Source organism: Pezoporus occidentalis, unplaced genomic scaffold, assembly GCF_034315485.1.
Source record: "Pezoporus occidentalis ecotype Australia unplaced genomic scaffold, CSIRO_AGI_Poc_V1 ctg72, whole genome shotgun sequence".
NCBI classification, from domain to species: Eukaryota; Metazoa; Chordata; class Aves; order Psittaciformes; family Psittacidae; genus Pezoporus; species Pezoporus occidentalis.
This window is the reverse complement of record NW_026916072.1, coordinates 3,645,106-3,659,653: the sequence shown is the minus strand read 5'-3', so window position 1 is coordinate 3,659,653 and position 14,548 is coordinate 3,645,106. Positions and strand designations below refer to the sequence as shown.

General features: G+C 67.6%; 4 protein-coding genes across 4 annotated transcripts; 2 read left to right on the top strand and 2 right to left on the bottom strand.

Annotated features, from left to right (window-relative positions):
• Positions 1–2,472: 2,472 nt before the first annotated feature.
• On the top strand, positions 2,473–3,178 carry SERF2 (small EDRK-rich factor 2). Its single transcript, XM_062642621.1, has 3 exons — positions 2,473–2,630; positions 2,778–2,886; positions 2,993–3,178. The coding sequence occupies exons 1-3, from the start codon at positions 2,624–2,626 to the stop codon at positions 3,054–3,056; spliced, it is 180 nt and encodes a 59-aa protein (XP_062498605.1). The 5' UTR covers positions 2,473–2,623; the 3' UTR covers positions 3,057–3,178.
• A 1,939-nt stretch (positions 3,179–5,117) lies between these two features.
• On the bottom strand, positions 5,118–8,828 carry SERINC4 (serine incorporator 4). Its single transcript, XM_062642618.1, is given in 12 exon segments — positions 5,118–5,681; positions 6,112–6,339; positions 6,341–6,402; positions 6,622–6,694; positions 6,829–6,955; positions 7,026–7,121; positions 7,347–7,558; positions 7,620–7,713; positions 7,797–7,876; positions 7,945–8,123; positions 8,464–8,610; positions 8,714–8,828. Coding segments are annotated over 12 exon segments (1,605 nt in total). The 5' UTR covers positions 8,804–8,828; the 3' UTR covers positions 5,118–5,464.
• A 582-nt stretch (positions 8,829–9,410) lies between these two features.
• HYPK (huntingtin interacting protein K) lies at positions 9,411–10,297 on the top strand. The gene is made up of 4 exons (XM_062601736.1): positions 9,411–9,636; positions 9,781–9,836; positions 9,955–10,006; positions 10,137–10,297. The coding sequence occupies exons 1-4, from the start codon at positions 9,451–9,453 to the stop codon at positions 10,230–10,232; spliced, it is 390 nt and encodes a 129-aa protein (XP_062457720.1). The 5' UTR covers positions 9,411–9,450; the 3' UTR covers positions 10,233–10,297.
• Positions 10,298–10,619: 322 nt separating this feature from the next.
• Positions 10,620–14,483, bottom strand: MFAP1 (microfibril associated protein 1). The gene is made up of 9 exons (XM_062601735.1): positions 14,306–14,483; positions 14,001–14,220; positions 13,295–13,424; positions 12,849–13,036; positions 12,245–12,353; positions 12,013–12,173; positions 11,606–11,765; positions 11,339–11,428; positions 10,620–11,235 (listed from the first exon to the last, which is right to left on the bottom strand). Exons 1-9 carry the CDS (start codon positions 14,382–14,384, stop codon positions 11,053–11,055), a joined length of 1,320 nt encoding a protein of 439 aa, XP_062457719.1. The 5' UTR covers positions 14,385–14,483; the 3' UTR covers positions 10,620–11,052.
• Positions 14,484–14,548: the final 65 nt, after the last annotated feature.

The window sequence follows — 14,548 nt, the reverse complement described above, 5'->3', positions numbered from 1 at the left end:
CGATCACGGGCCGCGGTGGCCCCTATAGCGGCACCGGGCACTGATGAGTCCCGCCTGCAGGCGGTTCTCCTCTTCCCCCCGCCAGGTCGCCACCGAGAGCCGCACGTGCGGGCTGAGCCGGGGCCCGGGCCCGCAGTCGCGGCATGGCCCGGTGTGCGGGACCGCGGCGGGAGGGGCGGCGGCGCCGGGAGCCTGGCGGCGGGGCTCGGCCTCAGCCAGCTATTTTTGCCACCGGGCCGCGCTAATCCCCTGAGCCGCTTCCCAGCGTTAAGTAATTCCGAGGAGGGATGCGCCCGGCGGCGGCCCCGGCCTGGGCAGCCCCGTGCATTCGCCGTGTGACGGGGCCGGCGGCGACGCAGCCGGTGGGGGCTGAGGGCCACAGGCACCGGCCGCCGAGCCCTGGGGCGGCACGGCCCGAGGCCGGCTGGTAGAGGTGGGCGGATCGGAGGGCAGGGATGCCGGGACCCTCTCCCGGTGGCTCCCCGGAGAGGGAGGTGGGGACCGGCGGGCGGCAGCGGGGGCCCGGCAGGGGAAGGCGGGTGCGGTTCCGGCTGCCCCCCACCGCCATCGCGCTGCCGTCGGCGCGCGAGGAGGAGCAGGTTTTCTACCGGCGGCTGGAGGCTTTGGCGGCCCCTGGCCCCGGCGGCTTCGGGCCGCTCTTCGCGGCCGACGGCTGGAGCGACTTGACGGGTAAGCGCCCGGGGACCCGGGGAGAGCCGGGGAGTCCCGGGGTGGGTCTCAGGGCCACCGCCGCTGCCCGCAGAGGACCGGCTGCTGCGGAAACGAGTGGTGAGGGATGGGCAGGACGGGCTGCGGCCGCGGCCAGGGCAGGAGGTGTCGGTGAAAGTGCTGGGAGCGCTGGAGGACGGAGGGCTGGTGGAGCGGGACCCGCGGCTCACCTTCGTGCCTGGCTACGGCGACGTCGTGCAGGTCAGCCCCGGGCAGGGCACGGTGCGGGCCGAGCGCTGCCCCGTGGCGCGCCCGGCCAGCTCTGCTGTGTCTGCGTCCGCAGGCCCTAGAGCTGGGCGTCCCCACCATGCAGCCCGGGGAAGTTGCCTTCTTCCTCGCCGCCTTCCCCTACGGCTACGGCCGCCCCGGCAGGTAGGACGGGCAGTGGCAGGGGGACCCGGCAGACAGAGCCGGGGCAGGCAGCGGTACGGGAAGGGCGGTAGGATCGGGGCGAGTAGGGGCTGGGCACGGGCAGCCGGCGCTGTACCCGCAGGGAGCCCGACGTGCCGCCCGAGGCGCCGCTGCTGTTCGAGGTGACACTGCTGGAGGTGCGGGAAGCCCTCGACCCGCAGCCGCTGCCACCCGCTGCCCGCCTGCGCCTAGGAGCACAGCGGAGGGAACGGGGCAACTTCCACTTCGCGCGGGGCGACTTCTCGGCCGCGCTGCGCTCCTACCGACTGGCGCTGAGCGCCCTGGACGGCCCCGCCGCCGGTGAGACCAGGCGGAAAGGGGGGTGTAAACCGGGGGTGCGCGGCCGCGGGAGGGTGAGCCCGCTCTCTCTGCGCAGCCCCTCCCGGGCCACAGGAGGAAGAGGAGCTGCGGGAACAGCGCGTCAAGTGCTTCAACAACTGCGCGGCCGCGGAGATGAAACTGCAGCGGGTGGAGGAGGCGCTGGCGGCCTGCGAGGCGGCGCTGAGCATCAGCCCGGACAACGGCCGGGCGCTGCTCCGGCGAGGGCAGGTGGGCCCCGGGCCGCCCCGCGTCGAGCCCCTGCCTGGCCCCCCGCTACCGTCCGCTCCTCTCCTCGCAGCTGCTGGCGCAGCAGGGCCGGGACGCGGAGGCCGCGCTTGTCCTGAGGAGAGCCCTGGAGCTGGACCCCGCCAGCGAGGTCTGTCGGGGCGGGGAGCGCGGCTCGGGGCCGCACCGGGACCGCCGGGGGTCCCGCCGCAGACCCGCCCGCCGCAGCCGCCCCGCCGCCCGCAGGTCGTCCACGCCGAGCTGTCGCGGCTGGTGAAGCGCCGGAGCGCCCCCGCCGCCCCGCAGGAGCCGCCCCACGGCCCGATGCCGCCGCCGAGTTCCGGGTGCGTGGTCGCGCCGTCGGACCGGGCTGCCCGCGGCGGGGTCGGGGTCGGGGCCGGCGCCCACCTGGCGCGATGGCGCTCACGGCTGTGTCTCCCCGCAGAGACCCGGCACCGCCCACGGCGGAAGGAGCAGCCTGAGCAGAGCCCGCCCAGAGGAGCCGCCCCGCCGGGAGTGGAAGAGAGGCGGCGGCGGAGAACGGGGGCGGCGGAGCGGGAGGGGAGGAGCGGGGCGGAGCGGAGAGCACAGGACAGGACAGAGCCCGCCCCGCGCGGATCGGCTCCCGAGGCCACGCCCCCTCCCTGCGCCACGACGGGGCGTGTCCCCTCATGCACCGCCCACTGCCGCGTGGGCGCGGCTCCAGCGCCTGCGCTCCAGCTTCCGGCTTTTTCGCCCCCGACGGCGGACTGGCAGCCGTAGCCCGCGGCCAATCAGGCGGGGCCTGGCTGGAGTCGCCCGCCAATAGGACGGAGGCGGGGGCGGGCTCAGCGCGGCTATTGGCAGTGCCGCGCCTTTAAAGAGGGGAGCGGGGTGGGGCGCGGGGGGGTCGGTGCGGGACGTGGCGGCGGAGCGGAGGGCGGGAGGCAGCGGAGCCATGACCCGTGAGTGCGGGCCGGGACCCCCGGGGGGATAAGGGGGAGGGCGGTACCGTGGCCCGGGCGCGGGGCCGGAGCGCGGGCTGGGCCGTGGGGCAGGCGGTAGGCCCTGAGGCCGGGCCGGGCCGCGCTGAGGCGGCCGCGCCGTCGCAGGCGGGAACCAGCGCGAACTGGCGCGGCAGAAGAACCTGAAGAAGCAGAGCGACTCGGGCAAGGGCAAGCGGCGGGACGACGGGCTCTCGGCCGCCGCCCGCAAGCAGAGGTGAGCGCCGGGCCGGCCGCGCCGCACCCTCCCTACCCGGTACCCCGGCCCCTTCCCGCGGGTGGTGCCGGTACCGCTGCCAGCCCCGCAACGTGCTCTCCCGCAGGGACTCGGAGATCATGCAGCAGAAGCAGAAGAAGGCCGACGAGAAGAAGGAGGGCGCCAAGTAGTCCGCGGCCGGGCCGCCAGCCGGCAGGATGCCCAGCGCAGCCCCGGGGCCGCGCCGCCCCGGCAGCTCCCTGCGCCCACCTTGGGCCTGCCTCCTATTAAAGTAGCTCGTGGAGCCCTGCAGGCCCCGTTTCCTCCCTCCGTGTGCCCGGGCGGGGGGGGCTGGGAGCGGGAGAGGGCACCGGTGCTGCCCCCCCCACCCGGAGGGAGCGTTCGCGCTGGTGAGGAGCGGGGATGGACCAGGCGCGGCCGCTGTGGCGCGGAGCAGCTGCATCTTCGTGGTGAGGAACAAAGATGGGGCCGGGCCCAGCCTGGGAGAGCTCCGGGCATCCCCCGGGGGGTGGGGGCAGAGCAGCCGGTGTGTGGGGGCAGAGGGAGGTGGGGGAATGGAGGCAGGGCAGGATTGTGCTGCAGAGGATGTGCTGTGGTGGGGAAGGAGGCGCAGGGTGATGTGGGGCTGGGCCCAGGGAGGTGGCAGCTGAGCCTGGCACAGGGGGAGCTGCCTGCTCCACAGACCTCTGCGGGCACAGTCGGAGCAGGGATTGTCCATGAGGGGGTACAAAGCAGCCAGCGCGTCTCCTGTGCAGCTGCAGTGTGGAGCTGCCTCGGGGGGGATGCTGAGGTCCAGTGCAGTGCTGTGGACGTTGCTCGGCTCCACCATCCTCTTTGCTTCCCTGCAGGGTGAGGAGCAGCAGCAAATGAAGTTTGCTCCCCATCCACTCGCAGCTGCTTTATCTGGAAGCCCATCCCTGCCGGGAGGGACACCCAGAAGCTGCTCCTGTGCCTCTGCATTGGCTGGGGCTTGAGGGTGCTGGGGGCAGATACTGAGGGTGCTCAAGATGTCTCCTCTGACCTGGTTCTCGCAGAGGTGCAGCAGGGAGCTGGACTGCCGGTGCCCCAGTCCCCTGCCAGCACCATGGGACAGGGCAGTGTGGGTTTCCCCTTCTTCCTGCACCCCTGATGGGACAAGTGGTGATGGGGTGCCCCTGCCCCGCAGCCTGGCTCTTTGCACCGGATGGGGAGTTACCGGTTTGCTCTGGTGCAAGGGCAGGAAGCTTCCTCCTGCTGAAGCGGCTGACAGAGCTGCAGGGTCTCTCTGCCTCACCTCTTGGGGCCCTGCTGGGTGACAGATGCTGTGTGAGGAGCCCAAGAGCAGGAGCTGCCAGGAAGCAGAGCTGTGTCCCTGTCCCCAGCCCAGGTGCAGTTCCCTCGCCTGGCTGCCCTGGGAGTCCTGTGCTGCCGAGCAAGGAGGCTGTGTCCACGCTGGTGCCACTGCAGCCCAAGCCTCCATCCCAGGCGCTGTGTCTGGAGTGGGTGGTGCAAGGAGCCGCCCCCCAGTCCTGTGCTGAGGGCAGTGCTCAGGTGGGGGTGGCTGCAGCTGAGGCTGCCTCTGCACTCCCTCTGCATTTGTGGCCAGTACCCTCCACGTAGGTAGCGAGGGGCTGTGGGTTCTCAGCCATCTCTGCAGGGCCTGATGCTCCTTGCAGGGACAAAGCAGCTCCTGGGGATGTGTCCCCTTGGCTGGCACAGGGGCCACATGGATCTCCCTGACTGGCATCTGTCCCTGAGCCCCATGTGGGTCCCAGCACCTCCTGGGCAGGGTACAAGTGGCAGAACCCACTGCTCCAGTTGTGGACCCCATGGTGTCTGCACCAGACTGGACCTGAGCATTGCCTCCCCAGGTGATGTCCTCACCTCCTGTGGGACTGTATCTGCTGGCTACTGCAGGCCAGTGGGCTCAGGGCTGGTGTGAGCCCTGGCTACAGGTGTTAGTGCCCATCCTGCACCAGCCTCCAGTGCAGGGCTCACTGGGTGATACTGGTTCCCATGGAACCACCCCACTGTATTTGCCACATGGGCCTGGAGCCAGTACCGCACCTTCTGGCTGGGCTCCCCCAGTGCCCCACCTCATTCTGGTACCTGAACGAGTACCCCCAGTGCTCCCAGCTCAGCCACACCCTGGATTGTGCCCCCCTCCAGTAGAACTGCCCCAAAAGGGCCTTGGCTGCTGTTGCTGCATGGGCAGAGCTGGTGCTGGGGGGGACAGATGGCACAGACTCAGCTCAGTTTTATATCAAAATGTACTCAACGAGCTATATACAACGAGCACGCTGCTGGTGGGGGAGCAGGGACGGGGAGCTGGCCGGGGCAGAGCCCCAGGTCAGGGCAGTTGGCGCAGCAGGAGCTGCCCCTGCCCAGAGGGAGCCCAGTAGCGCCCAGGCTGAGCACCCACCACCAGCTCGCTGGGGCCAGTGCAGCACAGGACCTGTGTCCCTGGGAGCAGCCAATTCCCCCTTGGGCTCCCAGATGCTGCCGTCTCCTGGGCCAGGGGGTCATGAGGGGCCAGGGGGGCCCAGGCACGGGGCACAGCAGGGACCCCGGGGCTGGGCACAGTCCATCCCAGCAGGGGCTACGTGGAGACGCTGATGGGCTGTGGAGCACGGCGTCGCCGCAGGATGCGCATGGCCGGGCTGCTGCGCCGCTGCTGGGGGGGGCTGCGGAGGCAGAAGGGGCTCAGCAGCAGCCACAGGTAGAGCAGGACGCAGGCCCAGCACGAGGACACCTTCACCCAGAAGGTCGACCAGCTGCCGTGCGTGAAGGTGGTCTCCAGCACCACATTCTCGTAGCTGGTGGGACAGCGCATGCGTTGGGCCCCCGACGGACACCGACACGGGGCTCCCCGTGCCACTGCAGCCACTGGGTCACCCTGTGTCCCTGCAGGCACATGGCCCTGGGCATGTCCCACCTGCCTGGAGACCCCCTGGCCCCGCAGACCCCAGCCCGACTCCCTGCAGCACACAGCTGCTGTTGTTTGAAGTGGTGCTGGTCTGTGGGTGCAGAGCTGGGTGCTTCCCAGTGGGCACCGGCTCGGTGACGGCACGACCCGGAGCAGAGGAACGGTGAGGAGCCTGAGCCCGTATGGGTGCGGGTCAGAGCTAGCAGGGTGATGGCACTGCAGGGTGATGATGCTGGGGGTGACAGTGCTGGCAGGGCTGCATGAGCAAGAGGGAAGGGGAGCAAGAGCAAGAAGAGTTGGGCAGGAGCAGGGAGCTGTACCTGAACCAGTTGGTGAGGGTCATCATGACGTAGAGTGAGGCGAGGAAGAAGACGAAGTGGAAGGCTGAGTAGCTGTAGACCACCTTGTCTCTCTCATCCTGGATGATGCGCTGTTCCCTGGCAGGCTCCTCTGCTTGCTCACCCATCTGCTCGGTGCCTGGGAGAGCACCAGGCCACGGTGGCTCCTGCAGCCCCTTGCAGCAGGCTCTGCCCTCCCACCAGCAACCCCCTGCACCCACCTCTCAGCTCCTCCTCCATCTTCTCAGGGCAGCAGAAGCAACAGGAGGGTTTCTGCAGAGAGAGCAGTGTGGTGGCCACTGCTGCTGAGCCCTGCTGCTGGATCGGCCCTGCCTGGCACTGGGGCTGCTGGTGAGGTGCTGGTGCAGGCAGGAGTGCACCACGGGCACCCCTGTGCTTGGCTGGACAAACCTGACCCAGGGCTGTGACGGGGGCTTGGGGCGGCGGGAGGACACAGGGCACAGCTGGGGGGCAGCATCCCACTTTACTCACTTTAAACTCAGAGCTGTAGACTTTGACCATCCAGAGGGGTCCGAAGACCTCAGCGAGGTAGGAGGCTTCATTACTGTGCCCAGGAGATAGGCAGAAATCATAACACAGGCACTCACCACCCTGTGCCAGGCCCCCAGCCTGCCCCATGGATCAGACACAGCTGCAGGAGACCTGTGCCTGTTCTGAGCGCCCCGTGGGCACACGCACCATGCAAAGAGCACACAGGCATACATGATGGCAGTCCCCAGGATGGCAACTGTGGTGTCCTCCGTCTGCAGCTCATCCTGCTGCAGGCCCGGGAAGCAGACTGTGAGGTTCTGCCCCTTGTAGAGCACTGCGGAGAGGCAGAAGTGGGACGGGCGCTCGCCCAGCACCGGGCTGCCACAGCAGGCAGGAGCACCCACCTCTCTCCGGGGGTCGGCTGGACAGTGCGGAGAAGGTGAGGTACATCACGTAGCAGCTGATGATTGAGGACTGCAGCAGCCCCGAACGTGGCTGCTCTGCAAGGGTGGGGTCAGGGTGTCACCGGAGTGCCATGAGCTGCCGGATGGGCTCCACGTGGACCCCGGGAGCCCCTGCATCAAGGCGCACGAGGGGAGCTGTGTCGTCCCCAGGTGCCCAAGTGCTGGCCCTGAGCTGGGAGCCCACGGCCACCCCCACAGGCACAGGGTGCAGCCAGGCCTGCCATGCCACGCCACGCCAGTGCTGTGCCATGCCATACTCACTGAGCCGCACGCAGGGCGTGATGGAGATGAAGGACATGATACCACAGAGGCTGCCGTTGACGGTGAGCAGCGCCTTGTTGAGGTGGCAGGCAGCCGGGTGCGTGTAGTACTTGTAGAGGAAGGAGAAGGCCGCGGAGGCGAGGGTGTAGAAGGCGGCCGTGGCCAGCAGCACGGCCAGGTACCAGCGCTTGTCCTGCGCAGCGCCCGTCAGCCTGCGGGACAGTGGGTGAGACGGGGCAGGGGCCCTGTGCCCACCCAGTGCCCGGCACTCACCAGTTCTTGTTCCAGGTGTGCGCGAAGGCGGTGATCAGCACCAGCTGGATGAGGATGAAGGCAAAACCCCCGCAGACGCCGGTGTAGTGCCAGGCTGGGGGCAGAGGGCAGAGCTGGGCTAGCACAGGGCCCAGCGCAGGGCATGGGCTGTTGGCTTGGGTGCAGCGCGGGACGCACCTTGGATGAAGCCGTCCTCAGGGATGAAGAAGCTGGCGGCACAGAGCCCCAGCAGCACCAGCATCTTCAGCAGCCAGAACCTGCAGGCAGTGAGCGTCAGGGACACGGGGAGCCCGGCAGCACCCGGCCCCTGCTCTGTGCCCCGTACCCGTTGTGGAGCCGCGCACGGCAGCCGGCGCTGGAGCGCACGTTGAGCAGCAGGGCAGCCTGCGCCAGGTGGAAGCAGGCGGTGCCAAAGCAGACCCGGTACACGGCCGAGGATCCCACCAGCTGCTCGCAGTCCGTGCCCCTGGGCAGGTGTTGGCACAGCACCACCGCGAAGGGCACCTGCAGGCACAGGACAGGGAGGCTGGCAGGACCGGCACCCATCCAGCACCCTGGACTGACATCCCCAGCGTTACCAGTACCTTCTCCATCCCCAGTACCTCTTGGGACCTGTCACTTCCAGCATGCTGCACAAGTCCTGTATCTTCAGTAACCCTGGCACCCCTTCCCCTTGGCACTCCCAGCAGCCCTGTTACTTCCGATGTTCCCAGTATCCCAGTCCTCCTGGCTCCCCTGGCACCCCCAGTGCTCCCGAGACCCCTGTGTGCCCCTGGGGTGCCTGGCATCCCAGGATCCCTGTGACCCCCAGCACCCCGGGTGTCATCCCAGCCCCAGCTGTCACCTTCTCCCTGACAGCCTGGGCCACGGTGCGGGACAGCATGAGGCAGCACACGGCAGAGGCCAGGACGTGCAGGAGCGTGTAGAGGATGCGGGTGCTCGTGGACACACGGAGCCCGTGGCAGGGGCTGCAGCCACAACCACGGCACAGCTGGGGGGGGGGGGGGGGGGGCACGGTCAGTGGGGATCCCAGAGCTGCGCCCTTGGCCCGGCACCACCCCCCCGGCCCAGCCCCGACCGTCCCCTTGTCCCACCTGGCAGAGCAGCGAGTGCAGGAGGCGGCCCTGTGCCCGTGTGCCCGCCATGGCCTGGCTCGGCTCTGCTTGCCCCCCCGCTGCCCCCATGGGATTAAGAGGATTGTCGGCTCGGCCCGCCCCGCCATCTGCTTGCTGCTGCCGCCGGGCAGCCACTGCTGGGCGCTCTGTGCCGAGCCCGGCCAGTGCCCACTGTGAGCCCTGGCCACGGGGACCCTGGCCTCTTCACCGCGCAGCGTGGGGCCTGGGCACGGCTGCGGGGGTCCGAGGGGCGCTACGGCTGCAGCGTCCAGGCTCCCCCTCCGCAGGGAGAAGGCTGGAGGGGACGGGACGGCGCCGGGAGAGCTGCCCCCGAGGCCGAAGGGACGGTGCGGGACACAGCGCAAAGGGAGGGCTGTGCCTCCGGCGGGGCTGCTGCTTGGAGGCTGCCGGTGGGAGGCGCCCGCTGCGCTTCCCCGTTTGCTGCACGGCTGCAGCGCCCCCATCCCGGCACCAGGCTGTTTGCCTTCACCGCCCCGTCCCACGCCCTCACGTGAGCGGCGCTGCGGCCGCTTCCGGCTGCTCGGGGTCACCCCGCGGCACCGACCCCGGGCCCCCCCCCCGCCCCCGGAGCGGGAGGACGGCGGGGGGCGGAGCGGAGGAACGCCGGGGTCACCACCCACTGCTTCCGGCGGCCTCACGTGACCGGAAACACGGTCCCAGCCGCGTCGTCACGTGAGCGGAAGGGGGCCGGCGGCATGGCGGCGGAGGGCGATGTGGAGCTGGAGCTGGAGACGGAGCCGAACGGCGGCGGCGGCGGCGGCGATGGGGCGGGCGGGCGCGCGGCCGAGAAGCCGCGGAAGCACGACAGCGGCGCGGCCGACCTGGAGCGCGTCACGGACTACGCGGAGGAGAAGGAGATCCAGAGCTCCAACCTGGAGACGGTGCGGGCGGGGCGGGCCGGGACCGGGGTGGGGCGCGGGACGATCCGGGCCCTGAGCGCGTCCACGGCGGAGCCCGCCCCGGTGCCTGTCACGATGGGCACCGCCCGGTGCTGCACAGGCCGGTGACTGTGCTCGTCCTGACAGGCCATGTCGGTGATCGGAGACCGGAGGTCCCGGGAGCAGAAGGCGAAACAGGAGAGGTAACTGCCTGCACTCGCTCGTGGGTGCAGCCGCTCCGTGCCCGGCTTGCACCGGGTCGCCCCTTGGTCACCGGTGAGAGCTGTCAGTCAGCGGGGGTTCGTCTGTTTCTTGCCGCAGGGAGAAGGAACTGGCAAAAGTGACCATCAAGAAGGAGGATCTGGAGCTGATTGTGAGTGGGGGGCGGCGTCCCAGCCTCCGGGGACAGTTCGGTGGCCACACGCGGGCTGCACCTGCAGCCGGTGCACAAGTGGTGGCCCCGTCCTGCGCCGTGACTGGGTGTGCTGCCGCTGTCCCTGCAGATGACAGAGATGGAGATCTCGCGAGCGGCCGCGGAGCGCAGCCTTCGGGAGCACATGGGGAACGTGGTGGAGGCTCTCGTCACTCTCACCAACTGAGTGCCAGGCGCAGGGCCGGCTGCAGCTGGATTCTGTGTCCCTACACAATAAAGGTGCGGTTGGGAGCAGGTGTCACTGTGGTCTGTGTGGCCGGGCGCCTGCCTTGTGGGTCCCATAGGGCACACGGTGCTGATACATGGGGCCCAGCACTGTGCTGGTAGCCTGGAGCAGGATGAAGTGACCTGCAACTTGCCTGAGCACTGAGACTCACTGCTCTTCCTGCCTGTAACCTCACCCCTCTTGGGGCAAGGGCGCTGTTACCATCAGGGTGCAGTGACAGCCATACGTGTGCGCTGCCCGATGCCTCCCCGGCTGCACCAGGCCATCCTGGCTTGCAGGAAGGTACAGAACAGGATGGCCATGTTCACAGACAACAGCCAGAACGTGTAAGAAAATGATGACTTTAATCAAACCCACCCCCCTGTATGGGTAGAAAAGCCAAGTCCTGCACAACCAGGGAGAAGAAAAGGGGTCACCGAAACAGGGCCTGAACTGAGCAGGGAAAGTACAAGCCACAGGGACCAGGCAGGTATAAAGTCTGTTCATCCCTCCAGAAGCGGGTGCACTGGAGTTGCCGTGCTCCCTCACAGCCCTGCTGGGCACTGGTGAGGCTCCTGGGGTGGCTTCCGGTGGGATGCTGGTGGGACCATGGGCCTGGCCAGCACGGACAGGCTGCTGTCCTGCACGGCACCGGGGCAGGGAGCCCGCCAGGTCACGGCAGTACAGGGAGCAGGGAACTACAGCAGAGGAAGGGTTTGTCACCACGCAAGTCCCGGCACAGTGCTGTGTCCTTCCCGTCCCTGCCTGGGCTCCCACTGCATTAAGTGGTTTTTCGCTTCTTGGCCGAGGGTCTCTCGAAGACGTCCCGAACACCCGCCGCTTTCTGCTTGAAGAACTTGGTGTTCTGTGCACTCTCCTGGCCCCAGGCGGAGTCAAAGGAGGTGGTGTCCTGGTCCACCAAGTGCGTGTACTTTGTCCGCCCTGAGCGCCCGAAGTTCTTGACCTGGGGAGCAGCAGAGCTGATGAGGAGCTGTTTGGGGAGGACGTGGGGACCCGCTGCTTCGCCCTGCCCCACGAGGAACCGTGACCCCAGCCAGCTCACCCACCTGCATGACTTTGGGCAGGATCGTCTTGTTGAAATGGTCCTCGAGGGTAGGGGCACTGAAGTCCCTCTTGTACACCTCCTCGTCCTCATCCTGTGGGGCAAGCACACACCTGCTCAGCTGGCACGTCCCCAGCAAGCACTGGCAATAGTCGAGGAGAGCCCCTGTGCCACCAGAAGGGCACCCCCAGCCCCATGGTACCACAGGGGGAAGTCGTCCCCATGGTCACAGCCCCAGGCTCCAGCGCAGCCGTGCCCAGGGAACACTCACCATGAAGAAGGCGCCGCGATGGTAGTACTTCTGCAGGAACTTGTACTTGCCCTTCACTGCCTTGTTGGTGATGACCTTGCCATTGGCCCGCAGCTCGGCGCGGCGCTCCTCCTCCGTCAGGTTCCGCATGCGCTCGATCTCTGCCTTCTCCTTCTCCATGCTGGGCAGAAGAGAACCCCCTGAGAGCCGCATCCCACAGGGATGGCTGCTGCTGCCATCCACGGCGTTACACATCGGGGGCCTCTGCAGGGGCACAAAGGCCCCCCGAGGGTGGCAGGAGGGGCTCTGGGTGCTTGGTCCAGCCAAGACCATGCCGCCGAAGGGAAGCCCAGGGAACAGCTGCCTCCACTGCCCGTGGGACCTGGGCTGCAGGCTTCCCTCCTCATGCCTCTGGAGACAATACTTACGCTTCTCGTTCTTCTCGATCCCGTTTGATGCGCTTCAGCTCACGTACTTTCCAGGCCTCATACTCCTCCTCATCATTCTCATCATCTGTATCAAGTGCATCCAGTGCTGCCAGTGAGCGCTTGTTCTCCTCCAGCTCCTTCTTCGCTTCCTCCTCTACGATCTGCAGCAAGGAGCAAGCTAAGCTCACTGCAGCAGCTGCCCCCCAGCAACCCACAGTCTGCCCCATGGCACCTTGAGTGTGTACTTGCGCCTCTCCTCTGCCAGCCTCTTTGCCTCCTGCTCCAGCTCCTTCTGCTTCAGGGCCTCTGCTTCTCGCTCTTGGACTGTGATCCTGTCCTTCCTGCAAGCAGGGACCCCAACCACCTTCAGCCCTGCCACAGGCCAGTGCAGCCAGCCAGCTCCTTGCAGGCTTCTCCCCCTCCTGCACCACAGCTGCTTCCAGCCTTTACCCTCTCCAATGGCAGGCTGAGACCCAGGGCCCTCAACGCCTTCCAGTGTCACCCATGCCGGGGCTGCTGCACCATTCCCCTTTGGCTGCCAGCAAGCACAAGAGCAATGGGAGAGCAAGCCACCGGCTGTGGGGCTCAGCCCACTGACAGCTTGTGTTTGCCACCATACGGCACTTGCACAAGGGTTCCAGTCAGACCCCGCTGCGACTTCAACCTGCAGCAACCTGATGAAGGGCAGGGATCACCCCACACTCCCCAGCTTTGCCCTGCCAGGATCTAACCATCACACTCCCCCATGGAGGAAGAGGAAGCCACAGAAGTGGAGTCTGCATGGCCCTGGCTCCCGTGACCTCACCCAGGGTGACCCACACGGCCACAGCACCCACTTGCGGATGAAGACGGGCTTGAGACGCGGCTCCATTTCGTCCTCACTGTCTGTGTATTCCTCGTACTCAGACTCTGACTCGGACTCTTCTCCAGACCGACCCTCATCTTCCAGCTCCATCACTTCCATCTCCTCAGTTTTCCTCTCCTGTGCTCGCTGACGCATCATCCCGCGCCGGCGCTCAATCTCCTGCACAGAGACACAGAGCAGTGGAGAGCGGCCCCGCTGCCACTGCCCTCCGACTCCTCTGTCAAACACATGCAGTACTTGGATTGCTGATGACGAGATTATATACCCGTCCCATGCAAGAGGGCAGTGTCCCACCAGCTAAGTCACAGCCAGCTGTGACATTCGTCCAGCTCCACCAGACATGTCTGTGCAAATGGCAGGTCCAGCCTGTGCCCCTCAGAGGTCTCCCATGGCCATTATTCAGATCTACAAGCTCACTTCATCATCGATCTCCTCCTCTTCCTCCTCGCTGGTGTCCTCCCGCTCCAGGCGCCAGGCTTCCCCCTCCACCTCTGAGTCGCTTTCTCCAACCACTTCAGGCTCCACGATTTTACGGTGCCTCGCCAGCCTGCAACAGAGCAGTTAAACAACAGCCAACGTAAAGAGCCTGCAAGAGGCTGGCTACTCAGGGCTTGTCCCCAGCGAGGGCATGGAAAGCGCTGGAGCTGCTGAGTGTGGGCAGAACGCAACACATTCTCTCCTGGGGCTGGAGTGGCCGGGCACCGGCAGCTTCTCCCTGGCGATGCTCTGAGCAGGAGCAGGGCTCCAAGCTGCAAGTCTCCCCGTTACCAGAACCAAAAAGATCAGCAGCTCCAGGGGAGGTGGCAAATGAGTATACTTTGCATGATGCCGTCCCTTCCCACTCCGCTGAGCCTCTGCACACCACATTAATGGAACCCGTTTTCACTCACACCCCCCCAGCTGCACCCAGACGTGGGGATGTGCCCTGGGAGATGGGGACTCCCGCACAGATGGGGCCTGCGGCACAGAAGTGAGAGCAATCGGAGGCTCTCCTGCACTGCCTGCAGAACGTTCTCAGCTCCTGCCTGCTGCTCCTCCCCGCGTGCAGCAGCGCGGGGTCTGCACTCCCCAGCCCCTGCAGAGACGATCCCGCAGCGGGACGTGGCGCTGGCCCCGCACTCACCGCTCCTCCACATCTTCAGCGATGCGGTTCTGGAGGCGGCGCAGGCGGGGGTCGTTGGCGAGCTCCTCCTCCTGCTCCTCGGGCTCCACCTCCTGCTCCTTCGCCTTCTTGATGAACTGGAACTCCTCATCCTCCTCCTCCGAGGACTCCATGGGCGCGTAGTCGGGCCGCTTCCCCGACACGTACCGCTTCACCTTCACCTTCTCCATGGACAGCTCGCCTAAGGGCGCCCGGGCCGTTACCAGCGGCCCCTCGTCCCCGAGCCTGCCCCGCCGCCGGGACCCGGCCGCGCCCCCCCCCCTTACCCTTCTCATTGCGGACGGGCACGGCGCCCGCCGTGGACTGGATCGGTGGCTGCTTCATGAGGGCGCTGGGGACCGCCATGGTGCCGCGGGGCCTGGCTGATCCGCGCCCGCCGCACCGGCTGCGAGCCGCCGCTCACCGGAACCGGGACAGCAGCCCGCTTCCGGCGGAAGTGACGATCACCGCGGGGTCACTTCCGCGGGCCGCCGGTGTCTGTTGGTGCTGGGCGCTGCGGGAGCGGAGCG

What these genes read in the sequence shown, in the direction of transcription:
- SERF2 (XM_062642621.1), top strand. An exon ending in GCCGCCGCCCGCAAGCAGAG is followed by an intron (nt 2,887 to 2,992) that starts GTGAGCGCCGGG and finishes GCTCTCCCGCAG; the next exon opens with GGACTCGGAGATCATGCAGC.
- HYPK (XM_062601736.1), top strand. Translation starts at nt 9,451, where the DNA reads ATGGCGGCGGAGGGCGATGTGGAGCTGGAGCTGGAGACGGAGCCGAAC. An exon ending in CAGAAGGCGAAACAGGAGAG is followed by an intron (nt 9,837 to 9,954) that starts GTAACTGCCTGC and finishes TTCTTGCCGCAG; the next exon opens with GGAGAAGGAACTGGCAAAAG. An exon ending in AGGAGGATCTGGAGCTGATT is followed by an intron (nt 10,007 to 10,136) that starts GTGAGTGGGGGG and finishes CTGTCCCTGCAG; the next exon opens with ATGACAGAGATGGAGATCTC.
- MFAP1 (XM_062601735.1), bottom strand. Translation starts at nt 14,384, where the DNA reads ATGGCGGTCCCCAGCGCCCTCATGAAGCAGCCACCGATCCAGTCCACG. An exon ending in AAGCCCGTCTTCATCCGCAA is followed by an intron (nt 12,354 to 12,848) that starts GTGGGTGCTGTG and finishes CCCTGCTTGCAG; the next exon opens with GAAGGACAGGATCACAGTCC. An exon ending in GATCGAGAAGAACGAGAAGC is followed by an intron (nt 11,766 to 12,012) that starts GTAAGTATTGTC and finishes TCTTCTGCCCAG; the next exon opens with CATGGAGAAGGAGAAGGCAG.